This window comes from Poeciliopsis prolifica, unplaced genomic scaffold, assembly GCF_027474105.1.
Source record: "Poeciliopsis prolifica strain line A6 unplaced genomic scaffold, Auburn_PproV2 SCAFFOLD046, whole genome shotgun sequence".
NCBI classification, from domain to species: Eukaryota; Metazoa; Chordata; class Actinopteri; order Cyprinodontiformes; family Poeciliidae; genus Poeciliopsis; species Poeciliopsis prolifica.
The window spans coordinates 4,220,001-4,247,500 of NW_026562421.1; the positions used below are offsets into that span (position 1 = coordinate 4,220,001).

At 42.5% G+C, this 27,500-nt stretch overlaps 4 protein-coding genes and 1 long non-coding RNA gene across 6 annotated transcripts in view; 4 read left to right on the forward strand and 1 right to left on the reverse strand.

Moving 5' to 3' along the window:
* The window catches only part of LOC129377054 (uncharacterized), a 6,399-nt gene extending 5,698 nt beyond the window's left edge, over positions 1-701 (reverse strand). Inside the window, exon 1 of the long non-coding RNA XR_008607869.1 lies at positions 687-701. This is a non-coding gene — a long non-coding RNA (uncharacterized LOC129377054). The remainder of the gene's footprint in view (positions 1-686) is intronic.
* Positions 702-3,039: 2,338 nt separating this feature from the next.
* LOC129377052 (ladderlectin-like) lies at positions 3,040-5,480 on the forward strand. The gene is given in 8 exon segments (XM_055056778.1): positions 3,040-3,144; positions 3,448-3,507; positions 4,043-4,049; positions 4,224-4,303; positions 4,681-4,815; positions 4,988-5,015; positions 5,018-5,095; positions 5,225-5,480. Coding segments are annotated over 7 exon segments (459 nt in total). The 5' UTR covers positions 3,040-3,144; the 3' UTR covers positions 5,296-5,480.
* A 2,657-nt stretch (positions 5,481-8,137) lies between these two features.
* Positions 8,138-13,945, forward strand: LOC129377142 (putative C-type lectin domain family 20 member A). Of its 2 annotated transcripts, none has more exons than XM_055056901.1 (6): positions 8,138-8,205; positions 9,452-9,648; positions 9,764-9,983; positions 11,268-11,606; positions 12,232-12,326; positions 13,532-13,945. In XM_055056901.1, exons 1-6 carry the CDS (start codon positions 8,169-8,171, stop codon positions 13,622-13,624), a joined length of 981 nt encoding a protein of 326 aa, XP_054912876.1. In that variant the 5' UTR covers positions 8,138-8,168; the 3' UTR covers positions 13,625-13,945. The 2 variants fall into 2 exon arrangements, with proteins under 2 accessions (XP_054912876.1, XP_054912877.1); XM_055056902.1 differs by having other exon boundaries at positions 12,238-12,326.
* Positions 13,946-15,570: 1,625 nt separating this feature from the next.
* On the forward strand, positions 15,571-18,058 carry LOC129377143 (C-type mannose receptor 2-like). Its single transcript, XM_055056903.1, has 5 exons — positions 15,571-15,640; positions 15,766-15,985; positions 16,639-16,977; positions 17,485-17,579; positions 17,794-18,058. The coding sequence occupies exons 1-5, from the start codon at positions 15,593-15,595 to the stop codon at positions 17,890-17,892; spliced, it is 801 nt and encodes a 266-aa protein (XP_054912878.1). The 5' UTR covers positions 15,571-15,592; the 3' UTR covers positions 17,893-18,058.
* Positions 18,059-18,579: 521 nt separating this feature from the next.
* Positions 18,580-21,637, forward strand: LOC129377009 (macrophage mannose receptor 1-like). The gene is made up of 6 exons (XM_055056736.1): positions 18,580-18,613; positions 19,274-19,443; positions 19,832-20,054; positions 20,137-20,469; positions 20,961-21,076; positions 21,156-21,637. The coding sequence occupies exons 1-6, from the start codon at positions 18,580-18,582 to the stop codon at positions 21,249-21,251; spliced, it is 972 nt and encodes a 323-aa protein (XP_054912711.1). The 3' UTR covers positions 21,252-21,637.
* Positions 21,638-27,500: the final 5,863 nt, after the last annotated feature.

The following is a 27,500-nucleotide window of genomic DNA, read 5'->3' on the forward strand; positions in this document are numbered from 1 at the left end:
TAACTGGAGCCTCTCAGTTTAACCATTTTAATGACTTTAAGCTGTTTGAATCGAAGCTTTTCAAGAGTCAAACTAATCGACTCTGACCTCATTATAATTTTTAATTCCAGCAAACTGCTGACTCATCAGGGCCTGTTTACTTTGGATAGGCCGATCTCCAGGGTGTGTCTGACTGTCTTTTTGAATATCAGATTTCATCCAGAACTGCTTCTGTCCTCCCTTCACTCTGTCAACAAACTTGTGGGACCCGATCCGACCCGTCACAAACATTAATAATGATATGATTTTTACTGTTAGATTAAAAACGTTTATTGCATCAATGAAACTGGTTTACATGGTGCAGATTAACTGCGTCCAGCAGGGGGCGCTGTCCCCGTTTAGACTGGGCTATGGATGAAGGTTTGGTTCATAAACAGACAGTAAAAATGACACAAATATTGTTTAAGGTTATTGTTATGATGTTTATAGGTTTTTTATTTACTAGTGCAGAACATTATCAGTGTTGGCAGAGAAAGAGTTAGAAAAAAAAAGAAAGTAAAATAAAGAAAATAGAAAGAAAAACCAAGGAACAGGAAAAAGGGAAAAAGAAATAACAAAAAGAATTTATAGAGGGAGGCATTACCTTTATAAACATGCTCCTGTTTCAAAATGCTGCATGTTTAGAAAAGACTTGAATCATTACGTACCTTTTCTTCCTCCACCTTTCCACCAGACGTCGCTTTAAGTCATGAGGATTTGTCAGTCGACTCTCCAACAGGTCTATAGAAATTCCCAGAGGAATTTCACATTCTGTGGTTTTGGAGTTTGAATCATTCAAGTGTTTGCAATGTATTTCTCCATTTTCACCTGTCGGAAAGCTCATTATTGCTGTGGTAAAGTGAGAGCATCAGTTTCTGATTTTTATTTTTTGTGGAAATTCTTTTGTAACAGACGTCTGATAAACACCTACAGATTGTTCTTCACATTTCCTGTCACTGGAATGTAACCTGACCACATTGGTCAAACTTTAAAATGCAAAGAGAAGAAACAGGGACTAGAGACGAAGCAAAGAGAAAATGTAGTAGCAGAACTGTTAAACTTTGCTTTTGTTACTTCTTTCAAAATGCTAAACATGAAAAACCCACCAAAAATCAATCATTATTGAAGGAAATGCATTAATAACTGAGCAGAGATGGAAAGATTATGCAGCAGATTGTTGCAGGCTTCAGAGATTCTTGGCACAAATAAATGGTTTTAGATAGTAGCAGTAAAAGTCGATCATGTCAGGTTCTGTGTTTTTCTGTGTTTAATTCTGAGTTTCTGTGTCCTGAGTCTCCTCCTTGTCCTGTCTTCCCCTTGATTGTTCCCAGGTGTGTCTCGTTCCCCTGATTACCCTCAGTGTATTTAGTCCCTCCTGTGTCCTTTGTTCCTGGTCGGGTCCTTGTTTGTCGCTAGTTTGTTTTGTGCCGCCCTTAAGACCAGTTGCTACCATTGTGAGCCCTGGCTTCTGCTCAGCCGTGCTGCCTGGCCGCAGACTATTGTTTGGACTGTTTTTCTGGACTGTTTCATTAAAATTATTCACTATTCACTTACCTGGGTCTCCAGCGTGCTGCCTCACCAACTCACCTCCACCACCACTCCATGACAGAAGGACCCGACGAGAAACAAAGGACACAGGAGGGACTAAATACACTGAGGGTAATCAGGGGAACGAGACACACCTGGGAACAATCAAGGGGAAGACAGGACAAGGAGGAGACTCAGGACACAGAAACTCAGAATTAAACACAGAAAAACACAGAACCTGACATTTATGTCTTCACAATGATCTTTGATTTGTGTCAGCTGACATGATCTTTGCAAAGTCTCTATTTCATGAATGTTTGTTGCTGATCTTCTGACTGTACAGCACTTTGGCTAAACTTGTGTTTTAAATGAGCTTTATGAATGAGTTGGGACTGGATGTGGACACGGCTCTGGATGAAAGCTGATATCTGGTGTCAGATGATCCGTCTGTCTCACACCCGGGTTCCTGTCAGGACCAGCTCGCCCCGGGCAAAAGATTGCAGATGATGAAGACTGCAGATGATGATGAAGATTGCAGATGATGATGAAGATTGCAGATGATGATGAAGATTGCAGATGATGATGAAGACTGCAGATGATGATGAAGATTGCAGATCTTCATCATCCATCCATCCATCCATCATCCATCCATCCATCCATCATCCATCCATCATCCATCCATCCATCCATCCATCCATCCATCCATCCATCCATCATCCATCCATCATCCATCCATCCATCCGTCCATCCATCCATCCATCCATCCATCATCCATCCATCCATCCATCCATCCATCCATCATCCATCCATCCATCCATCCATCCATCCATCCATCCATGGTTACCACAGACTGCCCTGTCAGTCTTTAACAACATTTCCATAAATACAGACTGTGGAGTATTACACAGAGGGTAATTACAGAACAAGACCCAGCTGGGAACAATGGACGGGAGACAGGACAACATGGAGAACTCAAACTCAGAAACTCAAAATAAACAGAAAACTCAAATCCAGACAGATTGATGATTATGAAGAATTGAAGCACATCAAGAACAAAATCTGCCACTACAATAGCAGATAGTAATGGATTTATTGAATGCAGAATTAACCCAAAATACACATTTCCAACCATTCTTGGCTAAAAATGTCATAATCATATCTGTCATTTCTATAAATGAAATGAAAACTTAAACTTTGAAATAAACAGTGAAAGTTGATAATATAATGTGTAAATCTGACAGCAGATTCATTTATAACTTATTTTGTTCCATATTTTATTGATATTTATACAGAACAAAATGCCAGCAGGTCAAAATTAAACATAGAACATTTTGCAGTAACTTTGCGTGTAAAACAGTTACAACATGAGACTTCAACCAACAGCAGCTTGTTGACTGTGGGAGTTTCATCATGTTAGCTGATACTTTTGTATTTGTACATGTTCATGAAATGGAAATATTAATTATTTGCCCTATCAGTGTTGACAGATGATGGTCACACACCCAGTGAGGGTATTTAAAGTCTGCACTTCCATCCCTGATCATCCTGGTTCCAGGTCCTGCTGCTGAGACGACTTCACTGCTCACAACCCAAAGAACGGTAACGTTGAGCTCTTCCTCTTCCTCGCTGAGCTCTTCCTCTTCCTCGCTGAGCTGAGCTGCCGCGTGTCAGCCAGGTTTTTCTGGATATCATAATAATACGATAATGATTTTCTCTGAACTTTTGGAAATGTAGTTGCTGTCTTTGCATGTTTTGTTTCCAGTGATCAATAACATCCAACCTGAGGTTTCTGTGCTGCAGATGAAGCTTTACTTGCCTCGCCTCTGTCACATTAATATAATAACTGAGAGTTTTTGGCTGTAAAGTGACAAAGCCTCATTTCTCCGGTGATTCTTTCTGCAGATGGCTTCAGTTCTTCATGTCATCTTTCTCATCGGTCTGAGCTTCGCGTTCTGGACGACTGTAAGTCTGTCATCGTCTGATGATGTTGTCATCTTCACAGTTTCAGCCTCTGAAAGATCCTCGTGATTCAAGCCTTTATTTCTCATACATTTCTTGGCTGAAAAACTCAAAACTCATAATTTTGCTTGACAATCCCCTCAAACCTGTGCTTATCCCTGCACTTTCTCCTTCCACTCAACTTTTAACAAACATGGTTGGATGTAAAGCTTCTTCAGCGATGACCTTTCTTCTCCTTATGCCAGTGGTTATGCAGACCATATTGTCCATAATGTCCATATATACAGATATATAGAATATTTTACAGAATATTTTTATACATTGTAATTTGCTGAGATGTTGAGTTTTAGGTTTTTAATCGTAAAACTACAGAAAATACAGGTTTGAAATTTTTAACTCTGATGAATTTAAATAAGATATAAGTTTTGACCAGTATAATGACATTCTTGCTAATATTTCATTGTTTTGGATGTTTTGAGCTCGTTGTTTGTTGAACAGCTGCATGTATTTATGAATCATTTCCTCTCTCTGTTCACAGGGTGACTGTAAGTATTTCAACCTGACAGAAAACTAACTCTTTAAAGGTTTGTCTGAATTGTGTCTGTTTTGGTGTTTCTGAGCTGCTGCCTTTCTGTCCCGTTTAATAACACATTTATTACATTTCTGGACTCGTTCCAGATTAAGTCCGGATCTTGTTTGGGTTCTGCTGTGTTTCACAGGTTGCCCTGGTGGTTGGACTCAGTATGGAAGTCGCTGTTTCTACTTTTGTAATTACCGAGCTGACTGGGCGAACGCCGAGGTAGAGAAACAGCAGAAACTAACTAAAAAGCTGTCCATGCTGCATGTTTTAAATCTGTCAGTTTTTCTTTATTATTTCACTTTTTGTTTTATCTGATAATCACAGTTTGCAATTTCTAAAGTTTATGGATTTTATCTGTAATCTGAAATTACCATCTGATTGCATTTATTTAATTCAGTTTATTTATGTAGAACTAATTCAAATCAAATACAGATCATGCATGTAGCAACAGTGGAGAGGAAAAACCTTTAACAGGAGGAATCCTCCAGCACAACCAGAACCAGAAACAAATCCTCCATCTGGGTTTTATGTTTTAGTCCTGCAGTTTGTCTCTTTTGAGCCTTTCTGTTGCGTTTTGTGCTTTCTGTTCCTTCCAGCGTTACTGCACAGCACTCGGTGCAAACCTGGCCTCCTTCCACAGTTACTATGAGTACATCTTCCTGAAGGACCTGGTCAGAACCAAGAAAGGATCCTGGGAGAGAACCTGGATCGGAGGCCATGACGCCGTCAGGGTCCGTTGTTCACGTTTGGCTCTGACGTTTTAACCACGCTTCCAAATATGGAGCTTTAATCCAGTTTAAACAGAGTTTAAACTGGATTAAAACGTTTCCAATGGTGCGTCTGCACCTGCTGGGTCTGAGGTTCTGCATCAGACTGAAGCTGAAAACAGCGTCTTCCTTTCAGGAGAGTGTGTGGATGTGGAGCGACGGGTCACGTTCAACTACTGGCGGTGGGGCAGCGGGGAACCGAACGGAGGTGGCAGAGAAAACTGCATGGAGATCAACCTGAAAGGTGAAAGTTCACAAACTGCCTCTTTCTGCAGGAACAGACATTTAAAAATGACTTTCTGCAGAAAATACTTCATAATTCCAGTTAATCTGATGAGAAGAATTGATTATTGATTGTTTCTGATCTTTCCAGGATCTCAACAATACATCAACGATGAAGGCTGCAGCAGAAATAATTACTTCATCTGTGCTAAAAAAGCCTAACTTGAAGGTGACCTTGTGACCTTCTCACTGGTGATGTCACTTCCTCCAGGACGTCAGGCCTCGATGGCGTCGCTGCTGGAAGACACGGATAAATAAAGTCAAATAAACTCATGAATAAACAGTTTTTTCCTGTCGTTTCATTAAAGATCGAAAGCTTTACAATAAAAAGCTGTTTGTGGAATAAATGAATCTCCGTTTCATTTTAATACTCATTTCTTGCCTTTATGCTTCATGGCTTTGAATAATTATCATAATTGCTTATAGTAATTACTGGTAATTACACCTTAGTCTGTCTGACGATGTAATTTAAAAATATTAAACGATTGTTTGATCAGTAATAGACTTTTTACCAAATCAGCGGTTCTGGCAGAAGCTGGCAGATCCAGTGGGTCACCTGGAGACGGAGCAGCAGAATCAGAGAAAAGCCAGAGAGAAAACTGTCTCTTGATCTTAATCATCTTGTTTTTGGTTAAACTTTTGCTGTATCTTATAAATTACAGTTACTGTCATGGTTTGAGTTTTTCTGAGTTTATTTTGAGTCTCCATGTTTGTCCTATCCTCCCCTTGATTGACCCCAGGCGTGTCTCGTTCCATGATGACCTCCTGTGTATTTCATGTCTCTGTGTCTCCGTGTCTTCGTGTCTCCGTGTCTTTGTGTCTCTGTGTCTCCGTGTCTCTGTGTCTTCGTGTCTTTGTGTCTCCGTGTCTTTGTGTCTTTGTGTCTCCTTGTCTCTGTGTCTCCGTGTCTCTGTGTCTCCGTGTCTTTGTGTCTCTGTGTCTCCGTGTCTTCGTGTCTCTGTGTCTCCGTGTCTCCGTGTCTCTGTGTCTCCGTGTCTCCGTGTCTCTGTGTCTCTGTGTCTCCGTGTCTCTGTGTCTCTGTGTCTCTGTGTCTCCGTGTCTTCGTGTCTCTGTGTCTCTGTGTCTCTCTGTCTCTGTGTCTCTGTGTCTCTGTGTCTCTGTGTCTCTGTGTCTCTGTCTCTGTGTCTCTGTGTCTCTGTGTCTCTGTGTCTCTGTGTCTCTGTGTCTCTGTGTCTCTGTGTCTTCATGTCTCTGTGTCCCATGTCTTTGTGTCTCTGTGTCTCCGTGTCTTCATGTCTCCATGTCTTTGTGTCTCTGTGTCTCCGTGTCTCTGTGTCTCCCTGTCTCCGTGTCTTCATGTCTCTGTGTCTCCGTGTCTCCGTGTCTCTGTGTCTCTGTGTCTCCGTCTCTGTGTCTCTGTCAGGGTTAGGGTCCTATGTGTCGTGTCTGTCTTGCTGTCCATTCTTTGACCTGATGCTATCAGCTTTGAGCTTCAGCCTGCTGCTCTGCTCTGCTTCCTGGTTCTTGCTTCCTGGTTCTTGCTTCCTGGTTCTTGCTTCCTGGTTCTTGCTTCCTGGTTCCTGGACATTAAACGCATCTTTTCATCTCACTCCGTCCTGAGTTTTCTGCATCTGCCTCTCCACTCACACTGCACTTCATGAAACAGATTTGTACATCAGTGAGGCGTCACTCTTTGAATAATCCATCTACTATCTCTGCTCATGTTTTCCTGCTGGTTTTGTGTTAAAACACATTTAATCAGAGTTTTCAGTTTGTTTGATATGATGCAAAAAAACGTTTTAGTTATTTCAACACAAAGCTCTTGATGTGTTTCCTCCCTGCTGTTTTTTTTTTTGAACTCATGAAAAAGCAGAAACATGTTCTATGAAGCCCTTTGTTGTTGTTTCTTTGTTGTTCTTGTTTACTCTTTTTTTTTTACAAAAAAAAAAAAACAAAAGAACAATTGCATTGATAAATTGCATTTCTCCTGCCCTCTAGTGGCAGATGTTGGTATAACAGCTTCTGGTGTTTCCATACAAATCATTTCCAGACCAGACAATCCTTCTTCTTAAGATTCCAATATTTAAACATTTACTGTAAAAAGTTGCCCAAGAATTACATTCACAGCATGTCAGACATATTTCTGTACAGTTATTGAATTAGCAAAGTCAGATCCAAAATGGCTTCTTGTGCAATGTGTGCAAATTGTGTAATGAACAAAGCAATTTACTATTTATTGTCATGTTTTAAAGAGTGCAATAATGCCAGGATGTGAATACTTTTAGTTTATTGTGAGAAGAAAAACAATCATATAAAACCCTTTGAACTGCCAATAATCTGGATGATTTTGACTTAAAGCCAAAAGCTGGAAGCTTTTCAGCTCCAAAAAACTGGATTCTGTTTGGATCTGAAGCATTTCTGCTGCAAAATCATCTTAAAACTCCAAAGAAGCCAACTTACAAGTAATTTTGAACCAAGATACTGGAGCTTATTATTATTATTGTTATTATTTTCATCTGAAGGGTCTCAGTCTCATCGGTTGAATAAAAATACTGAGATCTGAATCTACAGGAGTACGAATCCTTTTGGGATTAATGGTTCCGCCATCGAGGTGTTTTCTCTTCATAGATTAAATAAATTAATCAATCTGGCACTAATTGAATCTCGGGCTCAGATGATTTGAATATGGCGTAGTCAAAGGACAGGAGAGTAACTGTTTGATGTCCTTAAACAGGCAGTTTGAGCTGAAAGAAACCCAAACTAAAAAGGTTCTGATGTTTCAGTTTTCAGCTTTAGGGGTTGAATCTGTACATCTGACCAGGTTTGTTCAGAGAAATATTTTCCCCTGAAATGAAAACATTTTTGTCTTCAGTGACTTTGCAGCGTCTTGAGGGAAATGAGTGTAAAATAGGATGTAAATGACTCTGGTTTGAATAGTATGAAGTTTCATGAATGGTTCAGGTATTCAGCAAAAAATGCAAATAGTTTGTATGGCTGTTTGCATGTCCGTGACAACAGAATCATAAGTACAACAATAAGCAGCTGCAGGTCTGCAGTCGGCTGCAGCAGCAGAGATGATGGACGCGCTTCACTTCCTCACCGCTGCATCATGTAAGGCTTCGCCTGCTTTGTTTTTACCGCTGTCGGGTCAACAGGCCAATATCTAAACCTGTTACAAAAAGACTTTCATAACGTTTTATTGCTCTGCTGATAAAAGCAACTTATGACAAACTCTGATTAACATAGAAAATGCTCAATTTACATATTTTATGATATAATAATAGTTAGGAGGATGCAGATGTGTTGGTTTCAATTTGACTTTCACAAAAGAAACTCAAAGATTGACTATTGTTTTATTTGTTGTATGGCTGTTTACACTATTGTGAGCAGTTATGTGCAGATTGGTACTGAAATATTGATGCTTCTGCCTTCCGATACCTTCATGCTTTAAGATCAATTCTCTAATCCAAGTATTGATACTTTCAATACTTCAGCCATTGAAATAATGCAGTTAGACAAAATATCTGGTGAGTGTGTGACGCGTCAGGACGAAATGCCCAAAGCAGGCAGAACTAAACAAAGACAGGTTTATTACTCTTTTCTTTTTTTTAGTTTGCTACATTTTCACATAGTTTGTATGATTTCCTGCTGCTGGTAAATACTAAATTTGAGTTAAAATAGTTCTTTTAGACTGAAGAGGCAAATTTTGCACAAAGTATGGGATTGGTTTCACCAAAACCGGTTTGACCGAATGGCTTCAGTTGTACTCAGTATTGGACCAGTTTCAGTGGAATCGTCACTAACTGTGGCTGACAGGTAAAAATGGCTCCATAAACTTATGAATGATTCAAAGTACCAAAAAACTTCAACAGAAAATCCTACAATCAACTGAACAAACGCAAATGAAAAGAAAAAACGTTCAACACTGAAAACCTTTTTAGTTGCAGCTTTTTGCTGCTGTTTTCTGGGTTTTTTGGTTTCCAGTGTTTTTCTGTTGGATCTTTTGTGTTTGAGTTTTACAGTTTGCAGCATCATGTTGCTGCATGATGTTTGTCTGACTGTGAAGCATTTCCACCTGACAGACACTCTGATGATTTATATCATCATCACCTGAATCATTCGAACCAAAGTTGAGTTTTGCAAATGTTGCACTTTGTTCATAAAGTGCAGAAATCTGTTTTAATGCTTCAGACTTAAAACACAGACATTATATTCAATGTCTGTGGATATAAAACGTGGGAGTTTTTGAAAATCATGAAGTTTACTCTGTTCCAACTGGGCTGATGATGAGCTGCAGATGAAATGAGTGTTGCTGTGTTTGTGCTGCTGTGTTTGTGTTGCTGTGTTTGTGCTGCAGTGCTGTGCGCCGCCTCGGCTCGTCCTCCTCGCGTGTTTGTTTTTGTCAATGAGTTGATGAGCTGGCCGGACGCTCAGAGTTTCTGCAGACAGAACTTCTTGGACCTGGCGTCGGTCAGCAGCATGGAGGACGTGACGCTCCTGACCCAAATGGTGGATCTGGACGCCATGCTCTACATGGACGCAAGTTTCAAACATGTAGGTCTGAAAATGCACAGCTGCTCATTCTGACCGCAGTTCCAAGGTTTCCACAGATTCTTTGGTGAAATGTTAAAGCTGTGCAGTTTTCACTCATATGACGTGTTTTTTGCAGAGAGCCTGGATCGGTTTGTCTGAGGACCTGGACAGCTGGACGTGGTCCATCACTGACCCCGACTTCTACAGAGACGGAGAAGCCGCGTTCAGGAACTGGAACATTGGGGAACCAAACAACTACCAGGGGAAAGAAAGCTGCGTCGGGATGTGGGACAACGGCTTGTGGAACGACAATCCCTGCCAGATGTTGGCCAAAGCAATCTGCCACGACGTGCGAGGTGAGAACGGATCACAGCTGAACAACACATGAACCTTGACCTTTCCTCTGAGCTTGTATCGAAATGAAGGTCAGATTTGTTATTTTATTATTCAACAGGAAATCTAGCAGTTCCTCAAACAACAAGAGGAAAAATGTTGCTTCTCGTATTAATCTTTGTTTCTCTGGTTCCTCTGGTTTCTTTGGTTTCTTTGGTTCCTCTGGTTCCTCTAGTTCCTCTGGTTCTTCTGGTTCCTCTGGTTCCTCTGGTTTCTTTGGTTTCTTTGGTTCCTCTGGTTCCTCTAGTTCCTCTGGTTCCTCTTGTTTCTCTGGTTCCTCTGGTTCTTCTGGTTCCTCTGGTTTCTCTGGTTCTTCTGGTTCCTCTGGTTTCTCTGGTTCTTCTGGTTCCTCTGGTTTCTCTGGTTCTTCTGGTTCCTCTGGTTTCTCTGGTTCCTCGTGTTGTTTTAGATTCTCCTCTGGACCTTAGATTTTTCCAGAATTTGTATTTTATTTGTTTTGCTTTACAAGCCATTTAGTTTCAGTTTTTGCTTCCAGATTCTTCTGTCGTCTCCGTTTTCTCCACACATTTGTTCCCTGGATGATCTCCAAGGTCATTCTGTTTTTATACATAAGGAAAAGAAAAATGACAGTTTATGGTCATGAAAATATGCATATTTGCAGAGCAGCTGATCAGTCAGGCTTATTGATCATTGTGTTGATCAGAAGGACAGAAGAGAAGAAGAAACTGTCTCTGTGGCGCCGACCTGGTGGTCAAAGTCTAAACAGTTCGTGTCCAGGATGTGTGGCGTCTGCAGAAATGCCAGCTGCCCTTTTCTTGACCCTTGACCTGCGTAAGCCCTGAATGGAGGGCCTGGTTGTAGAAGAGTGAAGCCTCAGAGTTTCCATTACAAACATCTGAAACTTTATTGATATTCTGACAACGTAAAAAAAAAAAAACCACACAATTTCAGTCTAGCAACATTTCCATAAAGTAAGAAATGGGATTAAAATTACAAGACAAGTGATTAAAGACATGCAGGTCCTTCAGTTACTTCCTGTGCTTTTCTTCTTCGGGGTTTCCTGCAGAAGCATCACCAGGTCATGTGACTCATGTGACTTGAAAAGTGTTTTTGAAACTGTAATGTTTGCATTAAGCAGATTTATTTTTAAATGCCAAATTGATGAGTGATATGATCAGCGGCGGTGCAGGGTCGGCAGGTCGCAGGTCAGCTGATTGCTGGTCGCTCTGAAGACGAGCAGCAGCTGCTGTGGGAGGAAACTGATTCTATCTGCTGAATGATTTCAGAGCACAATGTTTCGCTGACCTTCGTCAACCAGGCGATGAGCTGGCCTGCAGCCCAGAGCTACTGCAGAGAGCGTCACACAGACCTGGCCAGCGTGAGGAGCTCGCCAGAGAACGAGCAGATAAAGGGCCTAGTCCAATCAGCAGGAGAGGTCCAGGCCTGGATCGGTTTATACAGAAACTCCTGGCTGTGGGTGGATGGCAGTAACTCCTCCTTCCGCCACTGGAAAGCGTCGGAACCAAACGGGTCCGAGGAGAACTGTGCGGCGGCCGTTCCTGCAGACGGCGGCTGCTGGGAGGACTGGCCTTGCTCCTGGAAAATGCCTTTTTATTGCCACGCAGGTGAGGCTTGATTCCAAAGATTTCCTCAGCAAAAGGATTTTGTGTGTTTCTGCTGACTACTTTCAAAAGGATTTAGTTAAAATATTGAAAAGGTTCAGAGCAAATCTTTATTCCAGAAGGTCCAGCCGTCAGCTGACCTGCTGACCCCGGCTGGACGGTCGCCGTGTGGACGGTCGCCGTGGATCCGTCTGCTTCTCTAAAAGTCACAGACATCAAATCCTCAAACCAATCTAAAGCAAACATAGTCGCCACAGAATCGGAAACAGATTAACTTTCCTCTTCTGTGAAATATCTGAATATTTTCTGTCAGGACCGAAGCGGCTCAGCAGAACCTTAAAGCCTCATTTCATAAATTCCTCCAGTTGAAACACAAACGTGGCGATTTATGGGTTTTATTCACCTTCCAGAGGTGGAAACCGACCTGCAGGTAACCAGGCTGCCATAAACAAGCCGGTTATGAAGGAAGCTGAGATTTACTGAAGAAAAGAAACAAACTGAAGTAAAAATAATGCAAAGAAAAGTGATCCGAGTCGTCCTCCCTGTGGCGCTCCGGCACAGGGAGCGCCACAGGGTTTCCTCTTCATGTGGAGCAGAGGAAGTCGTGACTCCAGTTTGTTTGTTAAAGTTCCAGGTTCACAGCAGGTGGTGAAGGTGAAGCTGGTGACGTCTTCCTCTCTGGACCTGAGCGACCCGGCGGTGCTGGCGGACCTGCTGCAGCAGGTACGGCTTCTGGGTCGGGACGGAAATCTGCTGCAACGCTCCACCCAGGAAAAAACTCAAAACTGACAACCAGAGCGAGATTTAATTAAATTAAGAATAACCAAACAGCAAAGGCAAAACCACAGCATGAAAATACTGAGGAGTGTCTGAGTGGAATTATTTAAGGAACATAGAAAAACAGCAGACAGTCTGCGACTCGCTGCGTTTCCGTTACAAATGATCTCAGAACTTTGTCCAAATTCAATATTATGTGGAAAAAACACAAATTTGCAATTATAATGTTTCCATAAAATAAGAAATGAAATGAAAACCACTTTAAGTTTGTTTGATGCAGTAAATCATTAGAAACCAAACCTCTCCTCGATCCTCCTACCACTTCCTGTCCTCATCCTCTTTGTATTTTCCTCCAGTAGTATCCTCTGGTTGTTCGTCATGTGACTCCTGCGACGCAAAAATAATGTTTCCATTGTGGTTTTTCAAAAATAATTTCCATAGAGCTGAAAAGTTCTTGAACAAAATACAATACTATGTTTTGGGACTCATTACTTTCCTGATGGTGCAAAAATCTGTTTGTATTTTGATTAGATATTTTGTGCCTTTTTGATCTCATTAGCATCCCATACATAGAGCAAACATGAGATTTAGAAATGACTGTTTCCTCACACAGATAGATGTCAGACTCGCTGCATGGTGGCACAAATAGAACCCCGTACAAGTTTTTCAGCAAAGCTGCAGGAAAATGAGTGTTTTCCATCAATTCAGTGATTCCTGGAAACAAATGTGTCCAGGAGACAGCAGGACGTCCACCTGGTTGAGAAAAAATGTCACTACATGTTGCATGATGTGTGAAGAAAACTCAGCGAAACGCAGCAGATCTGGGCAGTGATGACCCGTTTTCAGAAACCAGTAATCTTTTCCAAATCCAGTCGTCAGTTACTGATCCAGATCGCTTTGTACTGTTGTTTTGTTTTGTAATTTAATTTTATTTCCTCTACCTGTTGAGTTTGTTTCTGTGGGACGATTAATTATTGGCAAAGATCAATAAAGATCAAAGCCATTTTCACGGCTGGTGGAGCGTTGCTGCTGAAAGTAACTAAAAAAGTTTCTCTTAATGTGACTTAGTGACTTTCCAGATCAATTAATCAGTAATCCAAGTAATCTGATTGAAGTTTTTCCCTGGTTATTATTTGATTGTTGCGTCTCAGTTTGAACAGAAGCTGAAGGCCAGCAGAGAAAACGTCAAGCTGAGCTGGAGGGAAACATCAGGAGGACAAATCTTCCACCAGGAGCAACGCTGAGCTGGGCCTGGAGGCCTGGAGGCCTGGAGGCCTGGAGGCCTGGAGGCCTGGAGGCCTGGAGGCCTGGTGGCCTGGAGGCCTGGAGGCCTGGAGGCCTGGTGGCCTGGAGGCCTGGAGGCCTGGAGGCCTGGAGGCCTGGAGGCCTGGAGGCCTGGAGGCCTGGAGGCCTGGAGGCCTGGAGGCCTGGTGGCCTGGAGGCCTGGAGGCCTGGAGCTTACATTTGTGATGTGATGATCATAATTTGTTTTTGTGCTGTTAGATAGAAGGCAGGAGTCTGAGCGTCTGAATAGATGAATGGATGAATAAAACATGGCCGATGCAAACCAAGCATTGTTTTCTCTTCCTTTTAGAGATTGAAGCTTCATGTAGAGAATATTTCTGAGCTAAACAGGCAGCAGATGAAACATAAGTTATTAAAAACATCTAAAAGTGCAACTTATAAAAATATCTATGGTGGGAATGGCTAGCTAAGAAGCTACGAAGCTAAGAAGCTAAGAAGCTAAGAAGCTAAAGCACCAAACACAAACCAGTGAGTTTAAAATATCTTCAAATGAAAACATCTGTCTGCACAACAATAAATGGGCTCCAATGGTTTTGGGGTAAATTTTGTGCTAAAAGGTTTAAAGATGTTTTTCATTCTTCCTGACTCTGAAGCATCTTGTAAATAATATGTAAATAAAAGTAGTTTGAATACTTTGAAGTATATTAAATGGATCAAGAATTAAAACCCAGAATAGGAAGAGTTTGCATCCTCTTTTTGCATGAGCGTGACAACAGTGATATAAATACTATAAGCAGCTGCAGCCTGACGGAGCCGAGGGGAAAAACTCAGGAGGATGGAAACGCTTCACTTCATCACAGCTGCTTCCTGTGAGTGTCTCAGATTATCTCATGATTTTATGCTCCTGTTGCACCCTGGGAATAATTATTGAGATTATTACCAGTTCTGATGATACACTGATTCATTCATTTAATGCACCTCATGTACTAAATGTAATTGTTTAAAACATTATGTGCAGTTATTTGTGTTCAGAGGCAGAAGAATCTGAGAACCAGTCGCTGATATCTGATAAAATAATCCTGAAAATTCAAAGCAAACGGTTTGAATTTTAACGTCTGAATAAAGATCAGATCAGATCAGACGAAGACGCAGCTCCCGAAACGATGCTCAAAAAGTGTCTGGAAAAAACACTAAAAATCTGCTTTCATATTTAAAAATGAGATTTTCCAACAGACAAAAACAATAAAGTAAAAAAAAACAATACAAATATTACAAAACAATTTAAAGCAGAAAAAACATTTTATTGTTTGTATTTTTAGTATAAAATATATTAAATTGTTACAATATGTAAATATAAAATTCTTCTGGTAACTATATGTAGTTATTACTTTATTTTTATGACCTTGAAATAAATAGAAACTAACAGCAAAACTACAAAGATTGTGTTCAAACAAGAGGTCTCACTTTGATATTAGAATATCATTCAAATAAAAAAGTTTTAAAACTTCTCCTAAAATTACAGTTTGTCTAAAAAGTTACTCGAGTAAATATAAGTGAGTAAAAGTACTAAACCTGTGAAACTACAGAAAAGGATTTTGGGTTGTGGGAAGAAATGTGATTATTTTTCTCATAAAACCCCCAAAAATGCTTAAATCTGATATTCATGCATTAAATCTGCACAAATAATATCAATAAAGCTGATCGTTCCCATGTAACATCATCATTAGTCAGTTTTTCTGCCTGAAACAGGGAAAGTTTTTCCTGCTCCATGCCAGGATGCAGATCCGTGTCTCAGCTGTTGCTGTGTTTGTGCTGCAGTGCTGTGCGCCGCCTCGGCTCGTCCTCCTCGCGTGTTTGTTTTTGTCAATGAGTTGATGAGCTGGCCGGACGCTCAGAGTTTCTGCAGACAGAACTTCTTGGACCTGGTGTCGGTCAGCAGCATGGAGGACGTGACGCTCCTGACCCAAATGGTGGATCTGGACGCCATGCTCTACCACAGCGCAGACGACAAACAGGTACGTTTGTTACAATCTGCTCTAAAACCTGCACTGGTCCAACAAGACAATAAAAAACAAAAGCAGCATTTTCTGCAGAGCTGTTTTCATAAATGAGAACTTCATGAGTTCACGGGTTTTTGCAGAGAGCCTGGATCGGTTTGTCTGAGGACCTGGACAGCTGGACGTGGTCCATCACTGACCCCGACTTCTACAGAGACGGAGAAGCCGCGTTCAGGAACTGGAAAATTGAGGAACCAAACAACTACCAGGGGAAAGAAAGCTGCGGAGTCCTGATGTATTCTGGAGAGTTTGCTGATTTGGAGTGTGCATCAACCTTCAGACCAATCTGCTGTGATGTACAAGGTGAGGATGAAGCATCCAGGACAGAACAGCTGAAGGTTTATATTTATATGTAGCTCAACTGGATCCAGCTGAACATTTGTACTTGGTTTCATGAATGGCAACCAAGAGATGACAGCAGATGTCATGAATGCTGGTGCAGCAGCTTCTGCTTCCGATACATGAAATAAAATACAATAATTAAATAATTAAATACAATAATTAAATAATTAAATACAATAATTAAATAATTAAATACAATAATTAAATGATCTGAAACAAACTGCAGAACAATAATGAGCAGCTGACAAAACAGCTGCAACATCCTTTATGGTCACAAAATCACTCATGAAACATTTAATCTGATTAAAAGTTTCTGGAAAATGTGTTGAATTTTAACACTAGGAAAAAAACAGGAATCAGGTTGCTATGGGAACCGAATATAAACGTCTGGAGAGACGATTTAATGACTAAACAAAATAAATTCAAATAAACTGCATGTCTGTAATATTGCTCAACTAAAACTCTGTTGCATTTATTTAAAACCAACAAACTGATGAGATAGAAATAAAAACAGAAACAAGAATCCAGAACTTTTCCATCTTCAAAAGAGATTCTTTGGAGGTGAAAGGTCAAAGCTTTCTGCCCTGCAGGCTTTAACCTGTGGACATTTCCAGGACACGATGCTTCGTTTGTCCTTCTGGACCAAAAGATGAGCTGGTCTGCAGCCCAGAGCTTCTGCAGGCAGCATCACAGCGACATGGCCAGCGTCAGGAGCTCAGCGGAGCTCCAGCACATGAAGGGCCTAGTCCAATCCTCCGGAGAAAAGGCGGTCTGGATCGGTCTGCACAGAAACACCTGGTTGTGGGCGGACGGCAGCAACGTCACGTTCAGCCACTGGAGGCCGACAGAACCTAACGGCAGCGCGGAGAACTGCGCGGCGGCGGCGCTGGGCGACGGCGGCGTGTGGGAGGACCTGGGCTGCTCCACACTGATGCCCTTCTTCTGCTACGATGGTGAGCAGAAAACACTCCATCCTTTCTGCTGGAAGAGACGCCTTTCTGCTTATGAACCAGATCTCTTTAAAACATCTGGAGCGTCTCCTTTGAGTTTCTCCAGGTGGAAACATTCATGCTGCAGAAACACTAAATAAAGCATCAATGTTTCACTGAACACCAGAAACATGGAAAGATTTAGACTCTGTTGTAGGAAATGAAGCAGAACAAGCCAGGAAATGATTCTGCAGGTCAAAACCAGCGAACAGTTCATTTCCATGATGAACTGTTCGCTCTGAGTTTGAGTCTCTTGTTCAGACGCAGATGGATGGAAATGACATCATTTCCTCCTGTCTGATTTTAGCCAAGCTACAACATGAACGTTGTTTGGTCTGAGTTGTCGTCCCTGAGGCTCCATGACTGAAGAACCAATGAAACCCAAATCAATGACTGTGGCATCCGCAGAAATGATTCAGAAATGATTTATTTTCCTTTTTTAACTGACAGTGAGCTGTTGTTGTGTTAAAGTTCCAGGTTCACAGCAGGTGGTGAAGGTGAAGCTGGTGACGTCTTCCTCTCTGGACCTGGGAGACCCGGCGGTGCTGGCGAACCTGCTGCAGCAGGTACGGTCTGCAGCAGGCTGCTGCAGCAGGCTGCTTCATTCACACTGATATTCTCTTTTAGCCTCATCGGAGCTTCAAACTCAGACCTAAATGTTTCGACGGTGTAAAATGTTCAACAACCAGAAGTGCTGTTTGCACCAGTCAGCCTAAATATGAAGCAGCTTTCAGGAACTTCAGGAAACGATTTTGATCAAATGTTTTTTTTGTTTGCCAGTTTGAAGAGAAGCTGAAGGAGGACAGCAGAGTGGAAGGGGAGGTAAAGGTGAGATGGATCGACCAATCAGACGGGAGGATTTTCCACCAGGACGAGTGACGAGCGTCAGACAGGAAGTCATGTCTGATGACAATATTGTCTGTTCCTTATTAACATGGTTTGCTGTTTTCTGATAATCCTCTTTAATGTAGACAAACAGGACATTTATTTGTGATGTGATTTAAAATATGAAGTTTGATGTAGAAACTATCTGTGAAGGCTTCAATAAAACACCACAAACAGAAAACGGGTCTTTTTCTGCTTCACTGATCCAAATGATGCAGATTTTATAGATCATATTGATGCAACTTTTGCTTTTTTTCTGCGGCTCTTTGTTAAATTCCAGCCATAATTTAAAATGATTTTTCCGATTTAAAAATCTCTGATTTTATAATAAAATGTTTCTGTGGTTTCAAAGAATAAACCACCAAGCTAGTAAATAATTTGACTAGACAAACAATCATGAAACACCTCAGAGCTTTTAGGAGTAAAACTGAATGTTCAGGTGACAGTTGAGGTGAAATGGTTCCAGTTTTTGGGTGAACTTTGATTTATGGCGAAAGCTTCAGGCAAACCAGTCATTTGAGAATCATGGAAATGAAGCCACTTTGAATCTGTGTTCAGATTTCTCTGCCTGCATCAGGCTGCGGATGCAAACGTTTGGTCTGCGTTTGCATGCGCGTGACGCCGCGGTGATAAGTGAATCCAGCAGCTGCAGATCTGCTGTTCTGACCCAAAGGAACCGGGATGGAGGTTCTGCAGTACCTCACAGCCGCTTCAGGCAAGTTCAGGCTTCATGCTCTCGTTTTCTCCTGGTCTCATGGGAATCAAATCATTTTGTAACTGAGCCATAAAATATGGGAGGTTTTATGAGATCATCTTCAAAACCTGGAAGTTTTCTCTCTCTTGTTGCTAAATTAATAACTTTTATTCCAAAACAATCCTTTTATTGTTAACATGACATCAAATCATTGCAGTTTTTATTCTTTTATTAAGACATTTATTTGTTGTCTTCCTGGTAAGTTTAACAGACATCTAAAGTCCATTTATGTAACATTTTTTAGTTTCTTATCCTACAGAATATTGCAGCTTTTTGTTGTTTGCACAACATAATTGTCTGATTTTCCGTTTACAAGTCAAGATATTTTGCTTTTTTAACTCAAGACCACAGAGTTAAATTACCGCATATCTTAAATAAAACTTACTGAATATATTTTTTATCGTCCTGCACTGTTTTATTAACTGTTTAGGATTTTTTCTGCTTCAGGTTCCCCTCTACTGTGTCTTTTTGTTTTATATTTTACATTTATGTGAATCTGCATGCTGGGTTCAGCTTAGTAATCTCACAGAGGGGCAATAAATGATATTTCTATTATTTTTTCATGTTTAAAACTATAAAAATGAAACGTCCCAGAAGCTCACCAGTGTTTTGGTGCTGCAGCGCTTTTTGCCGCCTCGTCTCTCGCTGAGCGTCAGTTTCATTACGTCAACGAGTTGCAGAACTGCAGAGAGCAGTTCGTTGACCTGGTGACCTTAAGCAGCGTGGAGAACGTGACGACTCTGGTGGACATGATCGACCTGAAGCAGATGGTCAACGGAGTCGTGAAGCATGTAAACAAACACAATTTCTCCTCAAAACTCAAGTTTCACCATCCGCTTTGATTCACTTCCAAATAACTTAGTTTTTAATTTTGAGAAATAGATTGTTTGACTTTACTAAATAATCTTTTAGAAACATTATAATTCCATCATTTTTCCTGGTTTAGGATCCGACACAATAAAGCTTAAATTACTGGAGGAAACATTTATTAGCTGCATGTAAAACTCTTGAATTCATTACTTTCATCTCTAAGACAGAATTGATTCATGACTGAAGTAAAAGTCCGTCAGTACCAGGCGAATCCGTCCCGTCTCGGTTCCGAAACGTTTTGCAGTTTTTTGTCATAAAGACGTTTGTTTCTCAGGAGGTTTCTCAACCTGAGGGTCTGGTTCTCTGCAGCGAGCCTGGATCGGACTGTCGGACGACCCCAACAGCTGGAGCTGGTCGCTGTCCGACCCAAACGTGTTTCAGAACCCCGGAGACTCCGACTTCAGAAACTGGCAGCTTGGACAACCGGACAACAGGCAGAGCCCTGAAGACTGCGTGAGGATCTACGACGACGGGTTCTGGAACGACTGGTCCTGTGGAAGCTACGAGAAGTCTGTGTGCGCCGACGTGAACGGTGCCGATCCAACATGTCCGCCGAACTCTCCGTGTTCTGCTCTTCTTCTTCGGATTCATTTTTCTCTGGGTTCCCGTTTCAGGACCGGATGTGACGTTTGTCCTGGTGGAGCAGTTCTTCCCCTGGGCCGACGCTCTGGCCAACTGCAGGAACCATCACACAGACATGGCCGTCGCCAGAGACCTGTCAGAGAACGAGAAGATAAGGGAGATGATGCCGCCGGGTCAGTACGCCTGGATCGGGCTGAACAGAAACTCCTTGACCTGGGTGGACGGAACCAGCCCCGCCTTCACTCACTGGAGTTCAGGCGAACCGAACAGCGAGGAAGAGAAATGCACCATAGCAAACTTTGATGACTCTGGAAAGTGGGAGGACTGTCCTTGTGACTGGAACTTCCCATTCTTTTGTTATGGAGGTGAGTTCGGACTCATTCTGACCTAGTCCAAACACGGCCAAGTCCAAACACGGCCTAGTCCAAACATGGCCGGGTCTTTTTAAAGCAATGAAATATTGATTTCCATAAAGTAACCTCATTCATCCCTAATTGGTTTAAGAAAAAATGTCATCCATGAAGCCACTGAATTGCACCACTGTTGGTTGCTTTAAACATGCCGAACCCATAGGGGGCAGCATTGGGCCTAATCACCATCCTTCACAACTTCCTGTTAGGATTTAAACGTGGAGATTCATTTGTGTGGACAGGCAGAGAGGTTGCACTATTTTTAAATACAGAGTATAAAGTTAATAAAACACAAAAAATATCAGTTTATTTATGAGGCACATTTACAACCTTCACAACAATCACGGGTAGATAAATGATGTGGCGGTTCGACGGCTGACAGGCGGCTCCTCCTTCTCCTTTCCTCAACTAAACTATCAGAACTCAGTTTCTCTGCTCATCATCAGACAAAGAGCAAAACGTTCTGGGTCCAGTTTCCAAGCTGCTGGTGAAGCTGAAGGTGGCGAAGTCTTCATCTGTGGACCTGAACGACGCCGCCCTGCTGGAAGACCTGCTGACGAAGGTACAACACACACACACACACACACACACACACACACACACACACACTGGACCAGGACTCTCAGTTGTTTGTGTGCCAGTTTTTGCAGAGGCTGAAGGACGGCGGCGCAGAAGGAAACGTCAGACTGAGCTGGAAGGAGAGACCAGATGGAACGACCTTCCACCAGGAGGGATGAGGATGACCTTTAACCTTCATCTGAAATGGATTCTCCTCTCATCCATGTTTTTGTTTGCTGTTTTGCTCTTTTCTGATTGTATGGTGGAGTCTCTGGATGGTGAATAGAGACTGTGATTGTAAAGTTACAGTGAAAAATGAACTTCAGTTATTTATCCTGTCATGAGATTCATGTTCAAAAGTCATATTTTCACCATGTTATTCATTCATCTATATTTGTCACAATATCAGGATGTAGCTCTAAACTGAATATTCACTGATAAACCAAATTTCTTCTTCCCTAAAAATTAATTTGCATCATATCTTTTAGCTCCAAACTAGTTAGCAAGCTGGCTAACTAAACATCTGGTTAGAAGCTAAATAGTGAGTTTGTTGACTAGATCTTAATCTGAAACTTAGTTTATTTCTTTAAACTGTCATGTATGTCAATCATTTATGGAAATAAAACATCATAAAAACACTGTAATCTCCTCTGATTGATGTCTATAATTTATAGATAAACAGTGAAACATGAATTAAAAATGGCAGCGGGTGTCCCACAGCAGATCTTTATCAGAAATGATAAGTTAAGACATGTTGGGTCATTTCAGCAGCGCTGCCCTTGTTCTCCACCAGAGGGCAGCACAGCTCAACAACCTGCAGCAGCAGTTCATCTGTTTTAGTTTTTAAAGGGAATTAATATGCAAAATTCACTTTGATGTTTTACTTCCATTTGGGTTTTCATCTCCTTTCTAAAACAAGGACTAAAAAAAAACACTGTTGGTTTTTGACAATAAGTTTTCTGTTGTTGAGTCACAATCCTGTTACCTAGCAACCAAAACAGAGCTCCAGCACATTTGATCAGCTGGTTTTACTGCTGTACGCACTGTACAATGGCTGCTGGATGAGATGAGAGTTTTGTTGTTGAGATCGGATGGATGGATGGATGGATGGATGGATGGATGGATGGATGGATGGATGGATGGATGGATGGATGGATGGATGGATGGATGGATGGATGATGGATGGATGGATGATGGATGGATGGATGGATGGATGGATGGATGGATGGTGAAGAACAAACATTTCAGAGTTTCAGGTTTTTGACTTTTCAAAATTAGAAGTTTCCAAGTTTTTCTAGGAAATTTCTGAGTTTCGTGTCAGAATGTTTCTTCTTTGTTCTCCGTCTTTATTGGCTCTGACACGCTGCCATAATGTAGGATTGGAGTCAAAAACGGTGATGGTAAATACATGCCACACTTTTCAGAGTAGATGAGTAAAAACATTTTAAACCACCAAGAATTTTTTATTCTTTTTAAAAAAAATAACGGTTTGGACATTAAATGGGTCAGAAACATTCTGGCCCAGCAGGTTCTTCCGGTCCACTGCATGTTTTGTGTTGGAGCCCCGCAGCCCCGCAGCCTTGCGGCCCTGCAGCCTTGCAGCCTTGCAGCCTTGCGGCCTTGCGGCCCTGCAGCCTTGCGGCCTTGCGGCCTTGTGGCCTTGCAGCCCTGCAGCCTTGCAGCCTTGTGGCCTTGCAGCCTTGCGGCCTTGTGGCCTTGCAGCCTTGCGGCCTTGCGGCCTTGCAGCCTTGCGGCCTTGCGGCCTTGCAGCCTTGCGGCCTTGCAGCCTTGCGGCCTTGCAGCCCTGCAGCCTTGCAGCCTTGCAGCCTTGCAGCCTTGCGGCCCTGCAGCCTTGCGGCCCTGCAGCCTTGCAGCCCTGCAGCCTTGCAGCCTTGCGGCCTTGCAGCCTTGCGGCCTTGCAGCCCTGCAGCCTTGCAGCCTTGCAGCCTTGCGGCCCTGCAGCCTTGCGGCCCTGCAGCCTTGCAGCCCTGCAGCCTTGCAGCCTTGCGGCCTTGCAGCCTTGCGGCCTTGCAGCCCTGCAGCCTTGCAGCCTTGCAGCCTTGCAGCCTTGCGGCCTTGCAGCCTTGCGGCCCTGCAGCCTTGCAGCCTTGCAGCCTTGCAGCCTTGTGGCCTTGCAGCCTTGTGGCCTTGCAGCCTTGAGGCCTTAAGGCCTTGCAGCCCTGCAGCCTTGCGGCCTTGCAGCCTTGCGGCCTTGCAGCCTTGTGGCCTTGCAGCCTTGCAGCCCTGCAGCCTTGCAGCCTTGCAGCCTTGTGGCCTTGCAGCCTTGCGGCCTTGCGGCCTTGCGGCCTTGCAGCCTTGCGGCCTTGCAGCCTTGTGGCCTTGCAGCCTTGCGGCCTTGCAGCCTTGCGGCCCTGCAGCCTTGCGGCCCTGCAGCCTTGCGGCCCTGCAGCCTTGCAGCCTTGCGGCCTTGCAGCCTTGCGGCCTTGCAGCCTTGCGGCCTTGCAGCCCTGCAGCCTTGCAGCCTTGCAGCCTTGCGGCCTTGCGGCCTTGCGGCCCTGCAGCCTTGCGGCCTTGCAGCCTTGCGGCCTTGCAGCTTTGCGGCCTTGCGGCCTTGTGGCCTTGCAGCCTTGCGGCCTTGCGGCCTTGCAGCCTTGCGGCCTTGCGGCCTTGCAGCCTTGCGGCCTTGCGGCCTTGCAGCCTTGCGGCCTTGCGGCCTTGCGGCCTTGCAGCCTCACGCAGGCCCCGGTTCAGAGGGTAGGAACGGACCAACATGGCCGATCCGGGCCTCTGCAGTCAGTGCAGGGTGAGTCTGACAACCAGCTGGAGGACAAATCAATCACACACAACCTGGAGTTTTTAAAAGTTTTGCTTCACATTTATCCTCCAGTGGATCTGGGCTCTGCTTGTGTTAATCGCCTCATCGATATGAAGGATAAATGTGTCCATAAATATATTTGCTGAAGGGAGAATCTCCTGCACACGGCCCACATATTATAATACATAAACACTTTATGCTCTTACTGTGTGAAATCACAGCATCACATCCCATCTTCCCACTAATCGCTCCAACTAATTATACATTCTTAAGTTCTGCTGATATGAATATGTGAGGGGGAGGACAGAGAGCAGCCGAGTTTCTCACTGCAGAAACTAACAATGACATTAAAACTCCAAGGACAGAAATAGGAGGCAGAAAATCACGTGACCGTCGCGTTTCCACGTCCAGCCTCTGCGTGTGAAGAACCTGCAGGATTTAACTTTAAGAATCTGAAATAAGCTTCAATTGGGAGCCTAAAAGTTGTGAATCGTCTATAAAAGGGTTGTGATTCATCCAGTCATGAAATCAGATCCGCCTCCATTCTGTCCATTTAATCTGCAGCAGAGTCAAAGTGGTTCTGTGACCTCTGCAGGTCAGCAGGTCAGCAGGTCAGCAGCTGATGAAACGAACATCAACCAAACAAACGTCTTCATCTAAACACATGACAAAGTTTTATTTTTAGTGAATATTTAACTGTTTTGTTGAATGAATTCATAGCAAAGATGCTCTCTGGTTTTCTAAAACGGTTAGCGGTGAAACGGCTAAAGCTGTTAGCTTTGGTCCAGCTTGCCGTCGCCATGGTTACGTCCTGGTTCTGATTCCAGGAGATTCATTTTTCCTTGTTTTGAAGAAAATTTGTCCGTATCTGAAAAATGACTCTTGTTAAATGTTTAATTTTGATCTTGGTTTTTGGTTCTTCTCTGCAGTGAGTGGGAGGAAGTCAGAGCCGAGCAGCGAGGAGGAGGAGAAGGTTATGAAAGGATGAAGATAGTTGAGAGAAGCAGCGAGGGACGGTGAGGGACGGTGAGGGACAGAGAGGGACGGTGAGGGACGGTGAGGGACAGCAAGGGACGGTGAGGGACAGAGAGGGACGGTGAGGGACAGAGAGGGACGGTGAGGGACAGCAAGGGACGGTGAGGGACAGAGAGGGACAGTGAGGGACAGAGAGGGACAGAGAGGGACGGGCCTGCAGCTGCTTCTCTCACCTGCACTTCAAAATTATCTCCACATCTTACAAATATGATAAATGTACGTTTTTGTGTTAAATCGGGAATCTTAACATTATCGTCACATAAATCTTTACAGTGAGCATCAATCGAAGCTGCCGCAGCTAAAATGTGCCGCAGCTGCAGCTGCAGCTGCAGCAGCAGCAGAACTGGATCTGACGGTTCTGCTGCCTCATTTTGTCTCCGGATCTGAAGCTCTGAACTCCTGCTGCGGTTTTCAAAGCATCCATTAATAATTGAAATCATTTCTTTCTAATGGGATATTAGAATTTTTAAATTGTGAATATAATCACGACGTCCACATTTACGCTGCAGCAGCTACAAATAATTTATTTTATGAATAAAATCCTCAACAGATTATTTGATAAACTTCCATATTCTCCTTCTTGACTGATTAAAACTCTTTGTGTTGCTTTGTTCTTTTCATCTTAGTGTTTAAATACATTTTGCATTTTTGTGGAGTTTTGATGTTATAAACGTCACAATCTAACAGTAAATCCAATAAATCTATATCAGTTATATCAGTTTTTGAAGTCAATACAAGTCAAATATTTACATTTTTACTCAAAATATAACTTTTTGAATAAAACTTCAAAAGTTGCATTCAGTTAATCAGGAATATGCACTGAAAAAAGAAAACAGCTGATTAAAAAATAGTTAATTTGTTGTAAGTGATCAAATAAAGTTTATCCAAATAATATATGAAGTTTATGAAGTTTTCATCGTAAATTAATTTTGAGGAATTGAATCAGATTTGTTGAAAAAGATGAACTATTTTTAATTCTTTTTTCAGTGTAAATATGAAACATTTGAAGTGAGGAGGAAACATGAAATGCTTTTGTCTCCTTTAAGCTGCAGCTGCAGGTTGATCTGCAGATCAGATGAGAGGAAACAGAAGAGTCTCCAGAGATAGGAGAAACACAGAGGTCTCACTCTGACGTTGTTTTCCAACCACTTCACTGTTCAGATTCACTCAATAGAATCAGTTGGTTAAAAAGTCCAGATCCAGTCAGTGAAACATTATAGAGATGAAATACTTTTGTTTGTTAGTTATGATGATTTTACACAAAATATCAGATGAACAAAAACCTTTTAGAAACAGAAATGTGACGTTAAGGGAAAGTATATTTAATATTTGACATTTTCAAATGATGCTTTTAAAGAGACTCATTAGTTAAATTACTTGCTATATTCTAATTTACTGAGATTAATAATCTGGTGGTTTTATGACCAGACCCCAGATTATCAGACCTTTAGATTTAACGTTATAATAATAACTTTGATTAATTCCAACATTTAAATATGGTTTCAGATGATGGTTTAAAAATGTGATACTTGTTGCTTTCAGTTTTCATACTTTCTGTTTTTATCTTGCTGACATTTTGAACTTCCTGTTGCTGAAAGATGCTGCCCTAATAAAGCCTCATCCTGCTGTTCTGGTTCAGCTAGAAATGAGGAAACAAACCGACTCAATCAGAAACTGGTCAACAGAAACAAAGCGGGACTTTATTATAAATCAGATTTAGCAATAAAACGTTGCATGACGAGCCGCAGTTCGTTTCTCCCTCCAGATGTTAGTTTTATTAACCTGTCGGGTGTTTTGTATCATTTGTTTGGCACGGCCCCGGTACCGGTACCGGCTCTGGTACCGGTCAGGTTTTCACATCCGCCCACGAATAGTTCAAATCTGAAAATACTTGAGGCTCCTGCTAAAAATAGATACAACAAAATTTGGTTGAAATGCCAAATATGTATTAGTGTTTATTACACAGCAGTCCATAACCTTTTTGCTCTCATGCTCTTTGACCTTTTATGATATTCTAATTAATACATTTCTTTTCATATTATGTGCATCTTATACTTTTTATAATGACTTGAAATATTTTGCATGTCCTGTTCCAAATACTTGTTTGACAGGGGAAGGTTATTGTGGCACACCGCCTCCAAGCCTTTATTTTCCACTAAATTGAATAACATTCAGCTTTTCAGACATGACTTTTGTTGATATCCAAATAAATAGCTTTTCATTAAGCATTATGATCATGATTTTTCATGGAAAAAATCCTGAACTGTCCCTTTAACAGAGTGCCTCCACCCCCATGCAGTGTTTCTCAGTCGGAGTGGCGCATCCTGTCAGGAGCAGAGGATCTGTGCCGCGGTCTGCAGCCGCAGCTCCCAGCAGCGGCTGATGGAGGCAGATGGAGGTTGTTGGTGATTTGGATTATTTTCCTTCCTCAGCGGCGGAGACACACCGAGCTGCAGCCGGAGGTGAGTTCTGTTCGGGCCGGTTCGGTTCGGTTCGGTTCGGTTCCGGAGCGCTGCATCACGGTCCGGTCCGGTCCGGGTTTTAATGAGTCCGTGGGATTTCTGCGCGTTTTTCTGGCACGCGCCAGAAAAACACCAACTTCACCCTGAGATTGAAC

Coding starts and splice junctions, on each gene's coding strand:
- LOC129377142 (XM_055056901.1), top strand. CDS start 8,169: ATGATGGACGCGCTTCACTTCCTCACCGCTGCATCAT. Junction 8,206..9,451: donor CTTCCTCACCGCTGCATCAT/GTAAGGCTTCGC, acceptor TTTGTGCTGCAG/TGCTGTGCGCCGCCTCGGCT. Junction 11,607..12,231: donor GCCTTTTTATTGCCACGCAG/GTGAGGCTTGAT, acceptor TGTTTGTTAAAG/TTCCAGGTTCACAGCAGGTG.
- LOC129377143 (XM_055056903.1), top strand. CDS start 15,593: ATGGTGGATCTGGACGCCATGCTCTACCACAGCGCAGACGACAAACAG. Junction 15,641..15,765: donor ACAGCGCAGACGACAAACAG/GTACGTTTGTTA, acceptor GGGTTTTTGCAG/AGAGCCTGGATCGGTTTGTC. Junction 16,978..17,484: donor GCCCTTCTTCTGCTACGATG/GTGAGCAGAAAA, acceptor GTTGTGTTAAAG/TTCCAGGTTCACAGCAGGTG.
- LOC129377009 (XM_055056736.1), top strand. CDS start 18,580: ATGGAGGTTCTGCAGTACCTCACAGCCGCTTCAG. Junction 18,614..19,273: donor GTACCTCACAGCCGCTTCAG/GCAAGTTCAGGC, acceptor TTGGTGCTGCAG/CGCTTTTTGCCGCCTCGTCT. Junction 20,470..20,960: donor CCCATTCTTTTGTTATGGAG/GTGAGTTCGGAC, acceptor GCTCATCATCAG/ACAAAGAGCAAAACGTTCTG.